Here is a 21,160-nt window from a genome sequence, read left to right as displayed (position 1 = left end):
ACGTAGAATGGTGGGATTTTTAGAGTAAGAGATGATTTGCAGAGTGTGGGAATGCTGGGCTTTGGGGAGTCATATATTGCACTCAACGAGGACGAGAGTTCCGATAACCCAAGTGGGGATAGAGAGAGAAAGAGAGAATTCAAGGGTAGTATATTATTTGGATTTTTCCAGTTGGAATTGTGGGTTTGTCTCAATACATAGACTGAAATGATTTGAATTTAATTACATATAGTTTAATTTAAATGACACTCGTGTCCTTAGTTGCTTATTATTTTCCATTAGATTATAGGTACATAATTTAATAATCTACTATTGTTATTATAGTATGATTATGATTTAGTATTCATGTGTTGGAAAATGGTTCTGATGGTCTGACCGCTTAAAATGACCATTGCAAAAGGGGTGAGAAAAGGAACATTTTGGTTGATTTGGTTCTGATGGTCTGACCGCTTAAAGAAGGGCTCTCTCTCTTCCAGTTTTTCTTTTTTAAACTACTTAATGCCTTTCTCCATATTCTTTCTTTTCATTCTCTTCTGCTTCTCTTCCTCCTTTCTCATGTTTCCTAACAGTCTTCAAAAATCTTAGAGACAGAGAGGTATAGAGGAGGAGATAGAATACGACAGCATCCTTAGCTCGTCACTGGTGCAAACCTAAAGGTTGCTGTAAATTCTTTATATATACTTTACCTTCTTCAATTTTTTGATTACTTTTTTCTTTCAGCTCATGAAATTTATTTTGAATGTATTGTTTTGTTACATGCAGGAGATTTTTGATCTATTAAAGTACAAAATACTGTATCCCTTAGAATCATTCTTAAAGACTTACAAATGGGCTCCATGAATTCAAACAATTGGCTTTCTTTTCCTCTTTCTCCTACTCATCCTTCTTTGCCTACCCATTTACATACTTCTCACCCTCAACAGTTTTCGCTAGGGTTAGTCACTGAAACTATGGACAACCCCTTTCAAGCCCAAGGTATCAATATATTTCTCTGTGTTTTTTCTCACTAATTTTTATTTTTCTTTCCTTCTTTTCTTTCATCTCTTTACTTATATTTTTCCTTCTGTATTCTCTAACTATATATATAAATTTATAGAATGGAGCCTTGTTAACAGCCAAGGCAGCAATGAAGTTCCAAAAGTTGCAGACTTTCTTGGCGTGAGCAAATCCGAGAATCAATCAGATCTTGTTGCCTTCAATGACATTCAGGCTAATGACTCTGACTATATTTTTCAAAGCAATAGTCTGATGCCTGTGCAAAACACTGTAGCATCAGCTTCTAGCAACTATGAGTTTCAAGAAAATTCTAATAATTTGCAGTCATTGACATTGTCGATGGGTAGTACTAGTGGCAAAAGTTCTACATGTGAGACCAGTGGCGATAACAGTAATCATACCGTTGAAGCTGCCGCCCCAAGAAGGACACTAGACACATTTGGGCAAAGGACATCCATATATCGTGGTGTAACAAGGTGAAGTACTCACTGCAATATCGATAATATGTTTTACTTTTTCTCTTTTTCTCTCTGAATTTATACTAGCTAGAAATGTGATGTATATACAATTATACGATTTTGTAATGGTTGTAAGTTTGCACATGTAGACATCGATGGACGGGACGGTATGAAGCTCATCTGTGGGATAATAGCTGTAGAAGAGAAGGTCAATCTAGGAAAGGACGACAAGGTAAAGAATATTGACTGGTCTGATTTAGGATTTATAATTTTCTTATTGTATACTAACTTTTCCTTTTCAATTTCATGGACATCATTGGTTCTTGCTGGCAGTTTATTTAGGTCAGCAAACTCTATTCTCAAAACCTTTGATTATAATATTTTCATATTTTTTTTTACTGAATGTACATGGAATTAATTAAACCTACATTTTGTTTTTTGTTTTTTTTTTTTTTTATATGATCAGGCGGTTATGACAAAGAAGAAAAAGCTGCGAGGGCTTATGATCTGGCTGCATTAAAGTATTGGGGAACTTCTACTACTACAAACTTCCCAGTGAGTTTCTTGAGCTAAGCTGCAGGTATAAAGTTGTAAACGGGTTATATAAATGACAACTGGTATTTCTTTGATCATTCTTTTTAGATCAGTAACTATGAGAAGGAATTAGAGGAGATGAAGCACATGACTAGACAAGAGTTCGTTGCCTCCATTAGAAGGTAAGTGATAGATATTATGCAAATATTGATTATTATGCCATAAATACTGATCAGGTTAATTATAAGTTTGAATTAACTTTTACTTTCCCAACTTTCGTTTAGTTTATTGTATTGAATATTAGTTGGTGAACTGCAGGAAGAGTAGTGGCTTTTCAAGGGGTGCATCCATGTATCGTGGAGTTACAAGGTAACATAATCCACATCAGAGAAATTGCTCCTATCCCCCTCCTCCCTTCTCTCTTTCTCTCTCTCTCTCTCCCCGTCTCATATCTGGATCACTGAGCAGGCATCATCAACATGGAAGATGGCAAGCTAGGATTGGTAGGGTTGCAGGAAACAAGGATCTTTACCTAGGAACTTTTAGTAAGTCATTGATTTTTCTCTATGCCTATGCTTTTAGTATTTTTTTTCTTAACATTCCATGCAACCATCTGAAATTGCAGAATATAATCTCCCGTGTCTTTGTCGTCTTAATAAACTTAACTAATAGAAAAGTTTTATATTTAAATATTAATATCAAATTAGTGATTAAATAATCAGGTACGGAGGAGGAGGCTGCAGAAGCTTATGACATAGCAGCAATAAAGTTTAGAGGACTGAATGCAGTGACAAACTTTGACATGAGCCGATATGATGTGAAGAGTATTCTTGAAAGCAATACTTTACCAATTGGTGGAGGAGCAGCAAAGAGACTGAAGGAAGCTCAAGCAATCGAATCATCAAGAAAAAGAGAGGAAATGATTGCTCTTGGTTCAAGTTTTCAATATGGAAGCTCAAGCTCTGGCCGTCTACAAGCTGCTTATCCTTTAATGCCTTTTGAGCAACCTCAGCCCTTACTAACCTTACATGATCAAGATATTTCTCATTACACCCAAGATTCTTCATTTCATCAAAATTATCTCCAAACACAGCTTCACTTACACCAGCAATCTGGGTCTAATAATTACTTGCAACAGTCAACCCACCATAACCCTCAGCTTTACAATAGTTATATGCAAAACAATCCAGCTTTGCTTCATGGGTTATTTAACATGGGTTCTTCATCATCTATTATGGAGACTAATGGAAATTCTAGCGGGAGTTATAGCGGTGGATATCTTGGAAATGGGCTTGGGATGGCTTCAAATTCTACAGGGTCTAATGCGGTTGGACCGGCAGAAGAAGTTGCTCTTGTAAAGGTAGATTATGACATGCCTTCTGGAGGATATGGAAACTGGTCTGGAGATTCAGTTCAGGGATCAAACCCAGGAGGAGTTTTCACAATGTGGAATGATTGAATTACATCTTCTCAAGATGTGAAGATGCAGGATCAATTTACTATAGTTTCTTAATGACTTTCATTGAGCAAGCAGGAGTTGAGTTTTAATGCAAAACCCTAAAGAGAGACAGACAGGCCTCTTCAATAAGTTGGAAGAAGTCCTTTTTCTTAACTTTTTTTTGTTTTGTTATTGTTATAATTTTCCTAATCATATTTTGCTGAGAGACAAAGTTAGCTAGGGTTTGTATTGGAGATAAACTGACTGACCTAATTAATTTGCGATCTATTGGGTCTATATTTGCCATGTCAGTTTTATGGGTGGAAAGTTGGACCCAAATTTTTTATCCAAAACATATCCATCTTATCTATTCAATCACATATAGTTTATTTTGCATATTCTATGTGTATAATTTCTTGATTAAGTAATGGTAGGTTTATTAATTTATTATATGAATAGTCCTTTGACATACGACGAATTGTATAATTCTTTTAACTATGTTATATTCAATCGTTTCTATTTTTATTTTATAATAATAAACTAATTGTTAATAATATTATATGTAAGACAATAATTAGTGTATTAAAATTAAAATTAAAACTAAAATGATAATCTATTAAAATATTATTTAATTAGTTATTTATAATTATTCATAGTGCAATGAGTCATTACATAGGAATATATTAATAGAATAAACTTATAATCTGCTTTATTTCCTTTAAAAAAATGTACTTTAATGTAGATTTAATGTTTGAGAAAGATGAGATTACTTCAAAAGGTTAAAGTATAAGGATTGTCTTATACATTTAATTTTAATTGAGTTTTTTTAGTGTATATATATCTAAATTTAACTATAATTGTTGAATAAGATTTTTAGACGTGATAAAATACTTTTTTAAAAATATTAATATTATTATATATCTAAAATTTAAATTCAAAAATTTAATTAAGATAGAAGAAATCCTTACTATTTCAATCTACACATTTTTAGATAATTCTGATTGATTTTTATTCTCACTTTAATTTCTAAAAATTTATTTTGCTCGTGAAAATATATTATAAAAAAATTAAAATCAAATCAAAATCATTATAAACCTTATCTTAAGAATTCATCAAATCATTTGTTTAATTTAGTACGACTTTCTCATCCTAACAATTGAGAGCTTTGCTATTATTTATAATTATTATTTCCATTTTTAGCTGGTAAGAAAATAAAATAAAGTAACTTATTGTCCAAACTTTTCCTTCTTATCTGTTTAATCAGCTACTAAGACCTAAGCCAGGGAAGGGCAAAACTGTTTTAATAGTACAACACGAAAAAAGCAAGAAAAATAAATATTGGGTGGCTTGCAGACGAGAGTGCGGAGCACGTACTCCACAGACACACACCGCCTTCGCTTACCACCCTCAAAATCAAACTTTGACATTCCTTCTCTTCCTTTTCTGGGAGATCTTTGTTAGGGCTTTAGTTTCCGATTGTTTCCCTTTCAAAGGTGAGATCTTTAATCTCTTATTATTTTCTTTGATGTCTTCTTTTATTTGGGTGCTCCTTTATTCTCTCTCTTTTTTTTTTTTTTTTTTCCGTTATGTGTATATATCAAATCCATATATACTCATGCTTTTTGTGAGGCCAATTTTTGTAAATTGCTTATCTGTTGTTGAGAGAGACTCTTAAATTTTGATTTGCTAAACTAGCTCAAAAAGCCTAAATGTGTTGATGCTTCAATTGTGCGTTTTGGAGTATATCTGCAAGAACCAGAAACCTCGTTAGGACTCCATTGTCCTCGCCTTTTAGATAATTAGATGCTTGGTTTCTTTTCATATAATTTATTGGATGGACTGGATTTATTCGATTGTAGAAAGCAACAGTCATATGTAGGTACAAGCATGCCGTGGCTATGCAACTCCTTTTGTTTAGGGGTAATTGATAATAAGATTTTTGATCTTTATGTTTGGAAATGTTTGCTACTGATAGGTTATCACGGCATCACATCTTCATATACGTATCCGGCAATTCAATTATTCCTAGGATCATTACAAGTCCATAACACTCGATTAATTTGTGAGAGGACAAGAAACATACTTTTTAGAAAGAAAGGCTTGCATTCGGAACTCGGTGTAACTGTAATTATCCCTAAGTTTGTAGTTTTTGAACCTTTTGTTCTGCATTTATTTTTGTCGAAGTGGCGGGACTTTTGCTATCACACTTCCCATTATTATTGAGTACTAACTAAGTTCTTTATCTAAATGAAGTTTTAAACAACATGGTTAGAGCATACAAGCAAGAGCATGTTTACAAACACCCATGGGAGAGGGTAACTTCTGCGTCTTGGCGCAAGTTTACTGACCCTGAGAACAAACGTGTTCTTTCTCATGTCCTTGAAGTGGACACGTTGAACCGGAAACTTGACCGTGAAGCTGGGAAGCTATATACTACTCGTGCTGTTACTGTGCATGCTCCAGGACCATGGTTCATCCGTAAAATTATTGGTCAGGAAATTTGCCACTGTGTTGAATCGACAGTTGTTGATGCCCAAACTCGGTCGATGCAACTTTCCAGCCGCAACATCAGTCTCCAGAAGTTCATTGAAGTGGAGGAGAAGATACGTTACGACCCTCACCCTGATAATCCAACTGCTTGGACTCTTTGTCGGCAGGAGACAAGTATACGGATAAAGCCGTTGTCTGCATTGGCATCAATGGCAGAGAAGATAGAACAAAGATGTGTGGAGAAGTTTTTACAGAATAGTGCCAAGGGTAGAGAGGTCATGGAGAGGATATGTAAGTATCTTGAAGCTGAATCTGGAGGGATTTCCCTGTAATTCTTTCTTATTTCTGTCTTTTCACTTTAACCTAGTGTTAGATCATAGTTCGTTGGAGTCTCTTTAAGAGTAGAAAAAGGAAATAATCCATATGAAAAAATGAGTAATGGAAGTGTATGACACGGGAGGATTGACCTTCAAATTTTGAAGTTGCTTTCTTATTTCAAATTTAAATGTCTTTGACTGGGAAGATATGCGTTGACGAATAACCTATCTTCTGGGTATTCTTCTAAAAGTTTTGTTTGGGAAGCTGGAGCTGCTAATTGGATTGGAGATATGAAAAGAAAAGGTGGTAAGAGTCTCATGATCACTTTAATTCGTATAATTCCAGGATACTTTTAGACATGGTCTTTCTTGTTTCTACCGCCTAAAACTAGAAATCTTTTTATATCTAAAATAGAAATTCAATTAAAATGCATGATGACATTATCGAGAGAAAGAGTGAACTGATAATGCATTTGACAAAAACACAAGGATAAACAATGCCCAAGAAGAAGGCGTCTCCCACATGGATCAAACCAGGAAGAAAATAAAAATCAGAAAGATTGTTAGCAATAGCATCGCAAACCAGATTCAGTAATACCAGATTAATGCCATGAAAGCCATAAATAAAATTTACAAAGCTACGCACACGAGAGTTCATGGATGATTCCATATATCATTTAGAAATTGCACAAGCCACATTTTGTTGTACTACCAAAGAAACGCCATATGAAACAGGACACATTACAAACCTAACCAAGACAAAGTCCATCAAACCAGCACAGATTTAGACTTAAAAACACTGGAGCCAACACATAAACTCTCGCCAATCACAAGATATAGAGTTCGTATTGCAGAGATGTCCTATGATGTCTTGCTTTCCCCGTACACAATAATACAACAGGACACCTGATAAGATACTCGGCCAACCCGGAAAACTCAAAGACGAAATGATCATCAAATTTCAGCATCGCAATTTTACCCCTTCAGATCTAGATCTTATCAAGCTTCTCTGCCCTGACAATTGGGTTGGCTTTAGCTATAGCCTCACGAGCAGCATTCCGATAATCAAACTGGCAGTCATGTTTGTCTGAATAGCGATGAGAAGCACAGAAAAGGTTACCACATCGACATTTGAACCCTGTTAAACCAACCCGTTTCTTGCAAGCATTGCACCGGTTTGGACCCTCCTTTGGCTTTGCCTCAACACTCTCCCCCAGCTCTGAAATATAAGATGGCTGCACGGCGATTGGCTTTGACTCCTCCACATTTGGTTGAATATTAACAGTCCCGGCAGCAATAAGTTGTTCCAAACTGCTGCTTGATGATCCACCCAGAATACTTCCTGCAGATGATGCAGTGAGCTTTGACTGCTCCTGTTTCATCAGCATATCTTTGTGACACTTGGAGCACATGTTCATTGTGGCTGCACTTCCGAAGAAGCCACAATTGTTGATGCACAAAATTGGGCGTTCAGGAGGAGCTTGACATCCTGTTTCATCATGGTCCATCTTCTATCTCTCCTAACCAATATCAGGTAAAAACAAAAGGATATAGATTATATTATAACCATGAGATGTGTGTTTAAGTCCACCATTCATATACAAAAGAAAGGTAAATGCACACAACAATGTAATCAGCTAAACTTTTTACAGCCCCTGCCTAACAAAACTTGTGCATTGATCATATACTTTCATTACAATCTAATAGAAGGTTTAAGGATATAGTGAGCTTGTTTGCTTAAAAATTGTCATCTGGTGGTGCCGCAGCAATTGCTTTTCAGTTAAATAACTGAAATACAACTAGCAGTTTCATTTCTTAAGGATGTGTTCCCTTTGAAAATCACTTCTACAACATAGATTCATAAGCTTTAGAGGTAAGGTCCCAGGACAGGACAGGACAGAACAAAAAATCTTCTTTGTGCACACTAGTATTAAGCATATGCTACTATTAAGTGATCATTATAACATTAACCAAGTAAAGGAGGACCCATGTTATTGGCTTGTTTCTACAAATTATATCCACTAGTAAAAATGATAATAAATCTGCTTAGTGAACATCTTTTGGTTAAGATTCGCATTGGAGAACGTTACATTCTTCTAATTTTCCCCTAACAAATCATCTGACATAAAGAAAATTCATCTATTTTTCATATAATGCATTGCAAAGTAATTTAAATTTTTTAGGAAGATAATTTAAAATGGCTGGCAACGAATTGCAGACTGGTTCCCATGACAAAATATGGCAAAAACCCACCAGATAGGGCATCAAATGAGTTAATGGACAAATCCCACTTAACCACATCTATTAAGCAGTTAGCTGTGACTACCTGCTAGTTCAGTTACTACACAAGGACACCATACAATATCACATTCTGTTCCAGGTGAGAAACTGTGTCGAAACACTTCAGCAAGTCTAAGAATATGATATCCAGCATCTGATGTTTATATAGCCGCGTGGACAACCACTGATATACAGTATCGAATAACACGGTCAACCACATGCAATTGACATAAACATAACAATTATAAAACTGACCCAGAGTTATTAAAATCTATAAACCAACTATAATCATCAGAAACCGAAAAAATAGAAACCAATCCATACACATAATATCTAATTTTGTCCCAGAACACAAACAGAACCACTGTTGACTTAAAATGTAACAAAAACTGTAACTTTTTGACATGGGTCTCCTTAAACTTACAAAATTAAGCCAAGAGACTTGCAATTGTTTATACAAAAAAAGTTCCGATTATAAACAGTGAACAAACTCAAACCTTTATTAGTGATTGGAAATGATTATTCACTAAAACCGATGTAATTTAGCTCAAAACCGCATCATATGTAAGCCCTGTTTTAATAAAAATAAAACAAACACATAATCAAAAATAAAATCAACAACTCCATAAACAGACAAATCAAACCAAAATCAAAATTCTAGAAAACAATAAGAAAAAACAAGAGATCAAAAACCCTAAGCCCGGGACATACACGTACCAGATCGCCAAGGAGAGAGAAAACAAAGCCAAACAGAGAGAGAAATAGAAGCGTTTGGTGACTGCTACGGAGAGAGAGAGTTTTCTTTTTTTTTTTTTTTTAAAAGATTGCTAACATTTATTTTCTCTCTCTAACATTTCCTTTTTGATTATTAAAACTTTAAAAGGCAAAGGTGGTCTGTCTCTGCCAACGAACGATCTTTTTTATTGATGAGAAGATGACGTGTCTGTTTGTGACTGGATAAGCGTGTAAGTTCCTGAATTTCCTGTTCTGTTCTTTTAATAGGAACTAAATAACGATGTTGCCATTTTCAGAGAGATGTTAACTTCACAGGCCTGTGGTTATCCAGGTGTATCAGTGCTCATGTCATGAAGGATTAGGTGCGAAAGCGAACCCTGATACTAAATAGCAGTTTCTTTTTTGCTTTTGTTAATGGGGATTCCTTCTCTTCTGTTTTATGGATTGGCCCACTTCATCAATTTGGGTTTTCCCTTTACGGTCCTCAGCCCTCTCATCTCGATTTATAAGCCCATTTTGTGTCAATTATCAGACATTCATTCAAAGTAAAATGGTCTGGGAGAAGAGAAGCAAATAATAATATAAAATTCTAATAAATTATTATTTTTTTACCTGTTCTTTTACAAAAGTAATTTCCAAAACTCAAATAATAATATAAAATAGGAATTGAAGTTAAAAAAAATTAAAACTTTCTGTAATTCTTTGTTGTCTCTTCTTCTAGTTGTGGACTATCAAATCTACATATATAATATATCATGCACCTAACCTCTTTAAATTCCCATTTTATGAAGTGTTTGCTTTGCTAGTCTCAATTAATCATTTCCAAAGCATAACATCATTAAAAAAAGGATCAGCCAGATAATGATGGTGAGCATTTCAATTTCTCTCCTTCTCCATTGCAATCTCAAACTACCCATTTCTCTTTTACACAAAGATGCAATTTTTCTCTATTTATACTAAACAACAAAGGGAAATATTGTGGTTTTGCTCTATGTTGATCCCAACTTGGGCTCACACTTCTGTCTCTTTATATCCGTTCAGGCTGAGGTTTAGTTGGGTGGGTGGATGCTTTTATAGCTGCCACTACATGCATATACCATCTATCTATAAGTTTTAGTGCTTTGGCCAAGTATTATATTCACTTTACACTATATTTCGAAAAAATAGAAGTAAAGTAAGATAAAATTTTATGAAAATGGAAGTAAGGTTTTAGGAGGCTAGATGGAATTTTTAGTTTTGAAAAGAATGTACTATAAATAATTTTTTTAAAAGGTGACATAGTTTTTTGAAAAGATTATAACTTCCAAACCTACCAATTTAGTGGATTGAGATTTGAAACATTTTAGAAGTTTAAAAAAATCCTCTAAAAATCTTACGTGTTAATTATTACTTCATTCTTAAATAAGAATTGGAGGTCTCAAACTTTACAAAACCTTAAAAGAAACCTCCATCCGAACTGTCAGTATCTGGGACAAAAGATGGTTTCAACTATAGATGATTACAATCAAATCTTTATGATTTCATCCGCTTGATCTGGCCATCTTAATTATGTCATCCATCTTCTTCTGATACCAGGAATCAGAAGATGGCATGTATCTTTAGTGGGTCTAGCTGTGGAAGTCCAGTTTCCAGAATTGCTAGGTATGGCCCACCAACAATATAGATTTAGCAGATGCTAAATAAAAAAACCTAAATCTCCAGTCATAAAGCTCTGTTCGCACCAAAATCTAACATAAACACGTTGTTTAATGCAATACTGGGGAACCCTTTATAGCAGAAGTCGAAGCTAAGATTGTAGCTAATGTAGCAGTGATGAGAAAACAACAGAAGTTCCATGTTTGCTCGAATGAAAAAGATTTAGCAGTTGAAAGGTAAAAGGATTGATAAAATTTTCAGTCAAGGAAGACAAGGACATACCAACAACTTGGTGGCAATCATATCCTTAGAATCCCAAACTGCAAGTAATGTTAGCCTTTCTATTTTAAAAACTGCAGTTGGCACACCTGTAACTGGAAACTTTTCCTGTTTTCTTTTATTTTGTCCGTGTCTTTTGCCTCAAATTTCCTCTCTTCTATATGAATTTAGAATGCTACTTTCTTGCTTGATATATCTTTCCTTCAATTTTCTTTCTTTCCACTATTCACACTTTTCTTGAGCTTTGGTAATTCTATGAAGTCTACTTTAGAGAATTTCTTTCGTCTCTTTTCCTCTGTACAAGTCGATGTTTATTAGGGTTGCATGATGGATAAATTAATGTGGTGTCGTCATGATGCCTGCATGAGTCCTTTATATGATGTCTGCCGCAGCACGCAGCCACACAGCTTTTACTGTGTCAAATGTTGTCCCCGGCAAATAGTTCTTAATATGTACAGTGGTTACGAATCCAATTTAATGACGTTATTAGCCATTTAATGTCTAAGTTGATATGTAGTGCATTGCTTGGTTTGGCCTGCAGATATGGATAGCTTTTGCTTTTGTTAACTTTCTTAAGCCTTGAGATACTCGTGAAGGCTAGGAACAAAGAAACATATCCAAGATGGATGTCTACTGCTTCTTGTTCTTCAATGAAATTTAGTTTGTTAATATGTTGTTGATGATTCTATCTATAGCCACGTACTGAAAGAAGATCCGTTGGGCTAAACAAACAGAAAAGTTTAAGCAGACAGCACATCAAGAGGTCAGCCTGTCAATATGTGTTTAACTATGGAACAAAAAAAAGAATTCTTCTTTAGCTTCTGAAAATAATAAAAAACACTAGTATTAACTCTGTTTGTGTGTAATGATTTCTACTAGCACGAGTAGTATTTTGTATTCAAATATGACAGGTTTCATTGCTTATTATTGCAGATGAATTTTTATTGTTATCTCCTTCGGAAGCTCTGCAAATGGCTGACACAACTCTTACTTGCTCTGGACTACCTCCACACAGGGATCTCAAAGAAAGTAGGTCCAGTTTCTTTTTTCTTTTTTTTACTTTTCTTCTTTCTTCTTTCTTTTTCAATAATATATTGTACGTTATAAATACTGATCTTAGATTAATAAATATTTGGACTTTATTCCTTCCTAATACATATGCATGGAATTGGATATTAAAAGAAATAATTAATTATTATATAAAAATATATTATTTCAATGCCTCTACTACTGTGATCACTTTGATCCTGACGCAAAATTAAAAACTATCTCCAGTACAATAATTAAGTTTGAGCCGGTGATTTGAATCGAATTCAATCAGACAATCAGGATTTTTTTGGATTGTTTTAATATATTACAATGGCAATGATGACATTAAAAAAAAAAAAAGTAGCGTAAGAAGCGATTGTACAGCACATTCATATTTTGCCATAAATGCATACATACACTAATGACATGTCATGTCACATTGACATCTTCAGACATCCCAAGACAAAACAAAATAATAATAAAATGAAAAAATGGGTTTATATAATATAATACTAATATTAATATTTAACTCTCAAAATGAAAGACAGAAAGATCGTTAAGATTTTATCCTAATCTGCACTTTCTGGCTTCTGCTGCCTGTTGCTGTGCCATTACCCTTTTCAGTCATTTTTATTTACAAATCAATTCCCAACTCTCTCTGTTTCCAAATTCTTTTATTTATTTTCTTTTTCTATAAACTGATTGAATAATTTTAATGTTTTAGAAATAACAAAATTTATAAGTCCTGTAAGATTTATGATCTCAAATTGCATTATCTAAACATAGCCAAATTAAAGTAAAAGTGCTTTCTTTCTCTGTTCAGTCAAAATTAAAAGGCTAAAACATATTCCAGAGCACTGACAGACCCATATTCACTAGTAATTATCCATCCATTCCATGGAAAAGAAGAAACAGAAGAAATAAAGACCCTTGTCCATGTAAAGTCTCTCCATTAAATGATGAATCTCTGAGAAGTTGCAATACAAGAATCATATCCACAGACCCTACAAAAATTCTCGGTCTCTTTCTCTTTTCTTCCTTATTTCTGTTTCTAAAGTTGATGGGAGCCTTCAATGCGTATGTTTCAAGCAAACTCAGATGAAGAAGAGGTAACTGTTAAAAGACCCATTTTCGCTTTTGCTTTCCTTTCAACTCTGAGTTGCCCAAAATCATAGAAAAGAAGGAAATTGCTTTTATCAAAAAAAAAAAAAAAGAACCTGGCTTTGTATTTGTTTTGGCTTTTCCTTTTTCTCCACTTGCTTTTCTTTTTACCGATTTCCTCTGTTACTGAACAAGAGATGCTTTTGGTTTTCCTTATGGTATGTAAAGAAGCATAGATTGAGTTAACAATGAATGCTTTCAATAAACATGGTATAGCGCATTTGGATTATTATTAAATTGTGTTAGAATAAAATCCACGCTTTAGGTTAATCCATGTTTTCTTTTTGCAGCTTAATGAATCAGTTTGAATCAAGAAAAGGGTAAACACAGCTATACTAGCGAGGAGATGGAGCAAAGAGTATGTTCTACGTTGTACTTCTAATCTTATCTTGATTTTGTTTCTTTTTTCGTTCGAAATTTTAATTCTTATTCAAGTTCCGTAATGGTTGTCTAGTGTGATGAGCAAGGAAATAGTGGGGAAGGTCAGAATTCCCTTTTACCTTCTGATGAGAACAGAGCCAGAAATGGCAATATAAGCGAGCACATTAGTCAGTTACCAGAAGATGTTCTCTTGAACATATTGTCTAGATTGACAATGAAAGAAGCAGCACGTACCTCCATCCTCTCCACGAGATGGAGACATTTGTGGACATATTACACTGGTATTATGGACTTTGATGCTTCACTTACAATGTGGTACTTGCAGCTAGGTTTAGGAAGCAAGTCACTTGACATGGAAAGACATAGTTTTGTCAGTTGGGTAAATCAGGTTCTAAGATCACATGAAGGTCCAACTATGGAGGGATTAAGAATTTGTTTTGATTTGGACTCTGATTTTATGTACGAGATTGATAGTTGGATTACTATTGCAATGCAAAAGAGAGTTAAAAGACTAGAGATAGACCTGACAAATATCGAGCCAAGTATCAAAACTACAGGGTCATATGCCTTCCCATCAGGTTTGCTTAATGATTCAAGCTTTAGCTCTCTAAAGACCCTGCAGTTGAATATGGTCGATGTGACTGGAGAAGCTCTTCAGCACTTGCTACTGTCCTGGTGTCCATTACTTGAGGTGTTAAGCATAGTAAATTCAACAAGTCTTGTGAGTCTTAAAGTTTCTGGTTCATCACTCAAACTAAAGTACTTGGAAATGGTGTGTTGCAACAACTTGAAATATCTTGAGATTACTGCAGCAAGTCTTGTGTCTTTTAAGTATTATGGACCATTGATAGGTCTTCCTTTTAAGAGTGTGCCTAATCTTGTTGATGCTTCCTTTGGAGGACCATTTTGTCAATTGATAATCGAGAATCTCTACCAGTTTTCCCTCTATATATTGCAACTAGAGACGCTGAGATTCGATGTTGGAAGTGCTTATGTGAGTATGATGGGGATTTTCAATTTAATTTATTTTCATTTCCTGTGTTTAAGAATCTTATCAGTTGTGTTTCAATGTTCAAATTGATTCAGTTAATGCGCGAGTTCCCCACAAATTTTCCCATATTGAGTAATGTCAAGCATTTGGAAGTGACAACCGCAGTGTCTGCTGTTGCACATTGCCTCTTTCCTTGCCTCTCCCTGCTTAAAGGATGTCCTTTGCTCCATAGGTTTACGCTTAAGGTGGTTATACCTCCCTATCAAATTACAGACTGTTTAGTATTTTGAGAATTTTATGGTCTTTCTTATTCATTGTGGAACTATCAACATTTCCGTTTGAGTCGATGACAAAATCTCTTCTCACCAGGTGGATCAGTTGTGCAAACTAAAAAGTTTTTAATTCTTTCCCATTCTGTAGATATCATGTGAAAGCACTTTGGTATGTAGAGCCTCTCAGAAAGTCCCAGAGGATCATAGTCATCCGTGCCTCAAGGTAGTGGAAGTTCTTGGCTTTCAAGGGAATGCTGCAGAAGTGGAGCTTGTCCTATACTTTCTCAGGAATGCTGCAGTGCTCAAGAACTTAATTATCAGTCCTTGTGCGCCATGTTATCTAAGAAGCCCGTCGCAATTGAAATTCAAGGAAACCGAGCTGTATCAATCTGCCAAGCAACATGCGGTAGAACTAGGAGCAAGGGTACCTCCAGGAGTTGACTTTGTGGTGCTTTGATAAAAAATTGTTCTAATGATATTTTCTGCAGATTTTTTAAGAGAGTTATGTAAGAAATGCTGCTTTAACATTTTAATGGTAGTCTTCTACATTTTCCCCTACACTCTTAGCACGGAGAAGAAGTGGACATTATACGCCCCCAAAATAAAGAGTTTAGTCTTCGAATAATGAGAAATTTTTAGGTATGTTCTATGAGCAATTCCAAATTTTCAATGTGAACAATGACGAATTGCTTATATATGGGTATAACTTTATTGTATTACTCTATGCTAGAAGTGGAGGCCTACGAATAATTGCTCTTTAAGATTAGGTAGGAACTCTTTGTTAGACTTGCATTGACATTGAGTGACGTAAATGGCTCCAAATAGAATATGAATGGCCATAATGTAACTCTTTGCCAGTGTTACAAGACCCATGTGGGCTCTTGTTAAAATGGCTATAATATGAAACAAAGGAAGATGATTAGTAGATATGACCCACCTGTTGACCACCAGATAGCGGGTAGTTCTCTTTCAAACCGAATTAGGCAAGGTTAATTACGAAGGGCAATCATCTATAGTGAATCTTCATCTCCATAGCCATTGATGTAGAGCTCCTTCATCAACAGACGTCTTTTAGACATCCCAGAAATCATGTGACGAATTTGAAATCATTTGATACTATGGTAAGATTCATGCATTTGAATTAGCAGTAGTTTCCTGTTGACTTTCTAAATTCGACAATTAAGGTTCACATCCTCCAACAATATGTAAATCTACACAAGAGAGAGAAAAGGTACCATCCAAAAGCCAACCTCCGCTTGAACTTAATGGCAGTCAAACCATGGACACATTGGACCAAGGAAAATGGCTCATACTGCGCCCAGTTTAGTCCCATTTCTATTGACATATCCAGAGCAGTGCAGCACAGTACCATGCAGAATTTCTCACAGGTAAGAGCTATGAGATAATTGCAGATATGGCTAAAATTCTATCCTACTATATAGTCTAGCACATATATTTTTTCTAGCTTCGTCCCATCTAAGTTTTAGACAACTAATTCTCCACCCAACGAAAAAGAACTGTACAAGGCAAACACTGATGACCACCTCAATCTGCTTCCCGTCTGAATTGGAATAGCCAAAACCTCAGTGGCTACCCTACTTCTCAACTTCCTGGGTATACTTAGCGCCTTCCTAACTTTAAGAAAATGTATAAATTTGGGGCTAAAAACAATTCAGAGGGGAGCAATCCTACTCTGCTGCAAAGCACTTCAAAAATGATTTTTCCATGTAAACACACAAGACATCGTGTAGATAACTAATCATGCATATTATGGAAACGCAGCCATCTGTATTAATCCCAAGTTCAGGTGCCAATAACTGCAGGGTTTACAACATTCCATGCTTTTTCAGCTGTTTAACTGAATCCTACCTCTGAGTGCTTTTCCAGGGCGGGCAGTTCTGAGTTGCCACCTCCAGATCTCATCAACAATTATGCATTGATAAGGAAAGACGATGTTTTGATAGATTCAGAGAGAAAGCAACATATACAAATAAGAGGCAAACGAGGGGATATGATCTCATCTTGTAGGAGTACTATAGGCAATTGCAATATGAAACTCAAAAGTTCAATAGAAATTTGTCATACGAACCAAAACAAATGGCTGATTAAGAATATAATATGTGAAGCATCAATGAATAATGCCTATTCCCTAAATCTAACCATGTGCTCTCGGTTCATTTGCAATCTCCAAACATAGTTTCACTTTCTATCAATGAAGAGATAGTTGTTCTGATCTGTTAATACCATGTTTCTGTCTTTTGATAAAAGAAAAACAAGTCAATTCATGGATATGGAGCAGCATGAGTGAGTGGCAAAACATCAACAAGAAGAAAAAGATAAAGTTCATATTTGAACCTCTTCCTGAGTAGGCAAGAAACACGCAATTTACTCCATCTGAGAATTTTATGAAATAGAAACCCACCTGTCCTTTATCATTCTATTGCTCTAATAAATTTTCTCAATCAAACAAATATTCCAAAATTAAAATAATTTCCATCTCATAACGTTGCAAAACAACAAACCACCTAGTAAAATTCTTCAATCTATCCTCATATTCATTGGTGGCATTATTCATTACTCAGTTAACTAGAATGAATGTGCAATTACAACATCAAGTAATCCAATTCTCTCTCTCTCAAGACTAAATGTAGCCTGACTTGAACAATTATGAGCACAAACTCTCACTTCAATGTGTATAATAAAAACCAAATATTACTACATTACCAAAAAAGATCAAAATTTCACCAATTAATCCACCAGCTTTCAACTATAGCATATATCCAAAAAATTAGAATGGTAGCATACCATTACTACGGGTTAGTCGACTTTGGCTTCAGTTCCTTCAGCAGCAGCTTCAGCCAACAGCTTCTTATTCTTCTCAATAGCATCAGCAACTTCTTTAGGCATATACTTCTCATCATGCTTAGCCAAAACCTCCGTAGCCTTGAAAAAACACTCACCACTTCTGGCTTTCCCTGAAACACTATTAGCATTTCCATCCTTCTTTAATTCCTCTGTTAAAGGCTTCACAAACCCTTCTACGACAACAGAATGGCCTTCTCTAAACAAGTCTGGCAACGATCCTTGATACCTTACCAAAATATCAGTCACTAAATCTGTTATAACAAACTCCATTTCAGGTGATGTAGCAGGTTGTGCTACACTCCCTTCAAGAACCAACCCACCTAATCTAAACTTGTTTTTTTCTGGGTTTGTTTTGTATTTTTCCATAGCGTCTGTTGGGGTTATGTAAAACACCATCTGATCTTGGAAATTGTTTATTACAATTACTATGAAACCTGCTATGCAACTGAATGTTAATGCGTAGGTCCAGAGTCTTCGGGTTTGGAGTTGACGAGCTCGGGCTCCGATATCTATTTTAGATCGGGTCGGGTTGCGGCGAGCTGTGGAGAAGAAACGTAAGCTAGAGATCGTAGTGAGATCTGAAACTGGAGACAGAATTAACGGATTTGAACTTTTGATTGTCGCGGAGAGGATTGGGGAACCATATTCGAATAATCTGGTGGTTTTCGTGCGGAGGAGGTGGGATCTGAGGCGGTGAAGAGAGAAACGAAAGGCCATCCTTTTGTGTTTGTTTTGTTTGTTTCTCGAAAAAGTGAGCGAAAATTTTCGAGTAGAAGTCGGAAAAGTAGTTGGCCGGTAGGGGTTTTTGTATTTGGGGTTTTTGTGAAAGAAAGGGAAAGACTAAGGCGGCTAATTGAAGTTTCGAGCGAAAAGACCATCGAAATCGTTTCCGTTTACCAATTATAAAACGATGTCGTTACATTCTCGTTACCAATCACGTCATCACCGTTCATGCCACAATCTCACATCACTACCACTCTGCCAGGCATGATGTATCTTCGTTCAGCCTTACAATAAATAGACAAAATCCATCATAGTTTACTTCATTTAGACTCTAATCCTCAATTGAATTTTAGTTAATTCTTGTACATTCATTTTTTATTTTATTCTATTCGTTTTGTATATCAAATAACAAAAGTGTTACTTAATTTCTATTCAAATAAATTAAAAAAAATAAATTATATTAATGAAAGATGACGATGTGGCAAGAGATCAGAAGGGAACGACTGAGAATTGGGCTACAATGATGCATCAACTAGAAATAACTGCATCAATTAGGTGGAGAGACACAAGACCTAGGTGCATCAACAGGGGAACAACTGTGAACTACCGCTTCAAAAAAAAGGTTCATCATTTTTTTTTGTTATCCAATAGCTAGACTGAATCAAGCTGATAATTGGCAAGGTCCCACATAGTTGACATAATAACTTTTCTCTTGCTTACGGAGCGTTTGGCGGTATCGTATATAATATCACTCGCTACTTTGAGAACAGTGAAAGCAAAATCCTATTAAGAATAAGGCTTTATCTCGTTCCTTCCCACGTCCCATGGTAGGCTAAACCGGAAAGAGAGAGCAGTTGTCACCTTCAAGCTCTAAGTCAAGAAGTCAAGCAGCAAAGACCGCTACTAATAAAATAAAAAAGAGCTACCTTTTTCTCACCCTTGGTGAACTCCCTTTAAAGACAGAAGCGCATCCAACCCCATTCTTTTGGCAGCAAGTCAGATTCCCTTATACGAGGATATCCTAGAATGTGGCACTGACTTTTAGGACAGTCGGTTTTTATTGCTTACATGGTCAAGGAATAGATGGGCCTTGAACTGGGAACTCCAAACAAAATCGATGATTCTGGGCCACTAAATAAAGAGTTTTGATAGTGCCGATTACAGTATAGAGTTTTGATCTGAACGACAACTAAAACTGCAACGATTGTGATGCCATCATTGGCGGCGACAATGACACAAACTATTATTATTGTTGTTGTTATGGATGAGCTTGGTTATTCCACCATTGAGAAACCAAAAATACTAGCAATAAGACAGAGAGATTGAGTATTGAAGGCAACGCATGTAAATAGAAAACAAGAGATTCAACCATTGTGTGAACCGCTGGGAAACGTGACAAGGATGATAGAGGCAAGTTCTTTTCGGCGGAAATCTTGGCATCGAGTGAGGTGGAGCATTTCTGGCGAGGGGCTTCAGATTCTCAAATGTATGTTACATGAATAATCACTTAAAATTGATTTGAGCATTTCTTTTTTATCCTTGTGGAACAAAACTAGTCAATAATGATATATAGCTACACGAGTTTATCTGTACATAAATTGAGCCGGAAACACCTGTTATCATTGTTGGTTTATTTAGTTTTCAAGCAAATGGAAATATAGATGATACAATTTGAGAGGTCAAACAATTGTTGTTGCAAATTGCTCATGAGTTCTTTTCACCGATATCTTTAACATCGAGTGGAATAATGGAAGTTCGCTTACCAGAGTTGAGGTTTGTGTGTTTTTTGTGTGATTATTCCATGTTACATGCATTATGTCAACGGTGACATTCTAGGGCTGAAATTTATAGGAATTGCAGGCTTTTCTCCGAAGGAGTTGAAAGAAAATGTAAGCTGAATTTTTATAAGTTTGTTATTTTTTGTAAGTGTGGTTATTATTTAATTGTTGTTGTCATCTTGTATGCATTGGAGAAATTCAAATTTAGGATAACCAATCCTATTGATTTCATACATTTGTTCTATTGTTGTTGGATAGGTGTAATGACTATGTTGGATAAGTATAGCCATAATGATGGCTCATGTGGGTTTTTTCTAATAATACAATGATATAATTTTATTTTAAGAAATTAAGTGGCAAATATTAAGTGTCACATACGCAAGTTACGATGAATTAATACATACCCAAAAAAATAATAAAATAAAAAAAATATACAGGATTAAGTGAAATTTAATTAATAATTAGGAACTAAATGAACCAAAGTCGAAAAACATAGAGATAAAATGATGGATCTTGCCTAATAAATACGTGGCATTTAACACATCGTCTACCACTTCATCAAAACAATTCCCATATAAAAATGCCAATTGAGTTAAAGTTAACTACCCGGCATGACGTGTCAGCTACATTAAACCACTAGCAATATAAATTATTACCATAAATTATATCTTTTGTATTTAAGTAAAAGATCGATATATAAAAAACAATAATAAAAAAATATATATTGCCAAAACTAATAAAAATAAATATTATTTATTTTTTTATATATTAAATCTTTATTATATTGTCATCTTATTC

The 21,160-nt window shown here is 35.2% G+C and overlaps 5 protein-coding genes across 10 annotated transcripts; 3 read left to right on the top strand and 2 right to left on the bottom strand.

Moving 5' to 3' along the window:
* The first annotated feature begins 425 nt into the window (after positions 1–425).
* On the top strand, positions 426–3,822 carry LOC8267590 (AP2-like ethylene-responsive transcription factor PLT1). The gene is made up of 10 exons (XM_048372628.1): positions 426–656; positions 763–975; positions 1,097–1,472; positions 1,604–1,686; positions 1,788–1,796; positions 1,921–2,009; positions 2,097–2,170; positions 2,307–2,357; positions 2,457–2,533; positions 2,711–3,822. The coding sequence occupies exons 2-10, from the start codon at positions 828–830 to the stop codon at positions 3,445–3,447; spliced, it is 1,644 nt and encodes a 547-aa protein (XP_048228585.1). The 5' UTR covers positions 426–656; positions 763–827; the 3' UTR covers positions 3,448–3,822.
* Positions 3,823–4,761: 939 nt separating this feature from the next.
* LOC8267589 (protein slowmo homolog) lies at positions 4,762–6,438 on the top strand. The gene is made up of 2 exons (XM_048372760.1): positions 4,762–4,919; positions 5,680–6,438. Exon 2 carries the CDS (start codon positions 5,691–5,693, stop codon positions 6,246–6,248), a length of 558 nt encoding a protein of 185 aa, XP_048228717.1. The 5' UTR covers positions 4,762–4,919; positions 5,680–5,690; the 3' UTR covers positions 6,249–6,438.
* A 382-nt stretch (positions 6,439–6,820) lies between these two features.
* On the bottom strand, positions 6,821–9,389 carry LOC8274417 (zinc finger A20 and AN1 domain-containing stress-associated protein 8). Of its 4 annotated transcripts, XM_002513420.4 has the most exons (4): positions 9,231–9,389; positions 9,011–9,084; positions 8,560–8,697; positions 6,821–7,753 (listed from the first exon to the last, which is right to left on the bottom strand). In XM_002513420.4, exon 4 carries the CDS (start codon positions 7,739–7,741, stop codon positions 7,223–7,225), a length of 519 nt encoding a protein of 172 aa, XP_002513466.1. In that variant the 5' UTR covers positions 7,742–7,753; positions 8,560–8,697; positions 9,011–9,084; positions 9,231–9,389; the 3' UTR covers positions 6,821–7,222. The 4 variants fall into 4 exon arrangements, with proteins under 4 accessions (XP_002513466.1, XP_015571243.1, XP_048228716.1 ...); XM_015715757.3 differs by lacking the exon at positions 8,560–8,697; XM_048372759.1 differs by lacking the exon at positions 9,011–9,084 and having other exon boundaries at positions 9,231–9,347.
* Positions 9,390–11,373: 1,984 nt separating this feature from the next.
* Positions 11,374–15,621, top strand: LOC8274418 (putative F-box/LRR-repeat protein At5g38386). Of its 3 annotated transcripts, XM_015715606.3 has the most exons (6): positions 11,374–11,925; positions 12,096–12,191; positions 13,643–13,710; positions 13,807–14,727; positions 14,820–14,969; positions 15,145–15,621. In XM_015715606.3, exons 3-6 carry the CDS (start codon positions 13,699–13,701, stop codon positions 15,451–15,453), a joined length of 1,392 nt encoding a protein of 463 aa, XP_015571092.2. In that variant the 5' UTR covers positions 11,374–11,925; positions 12,096–12,191; positions 13,643–13,698; the 3' UTR covers positions 15,454–15,621. The 3 variants fall into 3 exon arrangements, with proteins under 3 accessions (XP_015571092.2, XP_015571091.2, XP_015571093.2); XM_015715605.3 differs by lacking the exons at positions 11,374–11,925; positions 12,096–12,191 and adding an exon at positions 12,887–13,300; XM_015715607.3 differs by lacking the exons at positions 11,374–11,925; positions 12,096–12,191 and adding an exon at positions 13,358–13,562.
* Positions 15,622–17,540: 1,919 nt separating this feature from the next.
* LOC8274420 (cytochrome c-type biogenesis protein CcmE homolog, mitochondrial) lies at positions 17,541–18,866 on the bottom strand. Its single transcript, XM_002513423.4, has one exon. The coding sequence runs from the start codon at positions 18,576–18,578 to the stop codon at positions 17,814–17,816; it is 765 nt and encodes a 254-aa protein (XP_002513469.1). The 5' UTR covers positions 18,579–18,866; the 3' UTR covers positions 17,541–17,813.
* Positions 18,867–21,160: the final 2,294 nt, after the last annotated feature.

Source organism: Ricinus communis, chromosome 4 (assembly GCF_019578655.1).
Source record: "Ricinus communis isolate WT05 ecotype wild-type chromosome 4, ASM1957865v1, whole genome shotgun sequence".
Taxonomy (NCBI): Eukaryota; Viridiplantae; Streptophyta; class Magnoliopsida; order Malpighiales; family Euphorbiaceae; genus Ricinus; species Ricinus communis.
The sequence above is the reverse complement of the archived record's forward strand: the minus strand, read 5'-3'. Positions and strand labels throughout refer to the sequence as shown.

Bases quoted from the DNA above. Each gene is read 5' to 3' on its own strand.
- LOC8267590 (XM_048372628.1), top strand. From the start codon at position 828: ATGGGCTCCATGAATTCAAACAATTGGCTTTCTTTTCCTCTTTCTCCT. The intron at 1,473-1,603 runs GTGAAGTACTCA...TTGCACATGTAG, and splicing joins ATATATCGTGGTGTAACAAG to ACATCGATGGACGGGACGGT. The intron at 2,010-2,096 runs GTGAGTTTCTTG...CATTCTTTTTAG, and splicing joins CTACTACTACAAACTTCCCA to ATCAGTAACTATGAGAAGGA.
- LOC8267589 (XM_048372760.1), top strand. From the start codon at position 5,691: ATGGTTAGAGCATACAAGCAAGAGCATGTTTACAAACACCCATGGGAG.
- LOC8274417 (XM_002513420.4), bottom strand. From the start codon at position 7,741: ATGGACCATGATGAAACAGGATGTCAAGCTCCTCCTGAACGCCCAATT.
- LOC8274418 (XM_015715606.3), top strand. The intron at 14,728-14,819 runs GTGAGTATGATG...AAATTGATTCAG, and splicing joins TCGATGTTGGAAGTGCTTAT to TTAATGCGCGAGTTCCCCAC. The intron at 14,970-15,144 runs GTGGTTATACCT...CCCATTCTGTAG, and splicing joins TCCATAGGTTTACGCTTAAG to ATATCATGTGAAAGCACTTT.
- LOC8274420 (XM_002513423.4), bottom strand. From the start codon at position 18,578: ATGGCCTTTCGTTTCTCTCTTCACCGCCTCAGATCCCACCTCCTCCGC.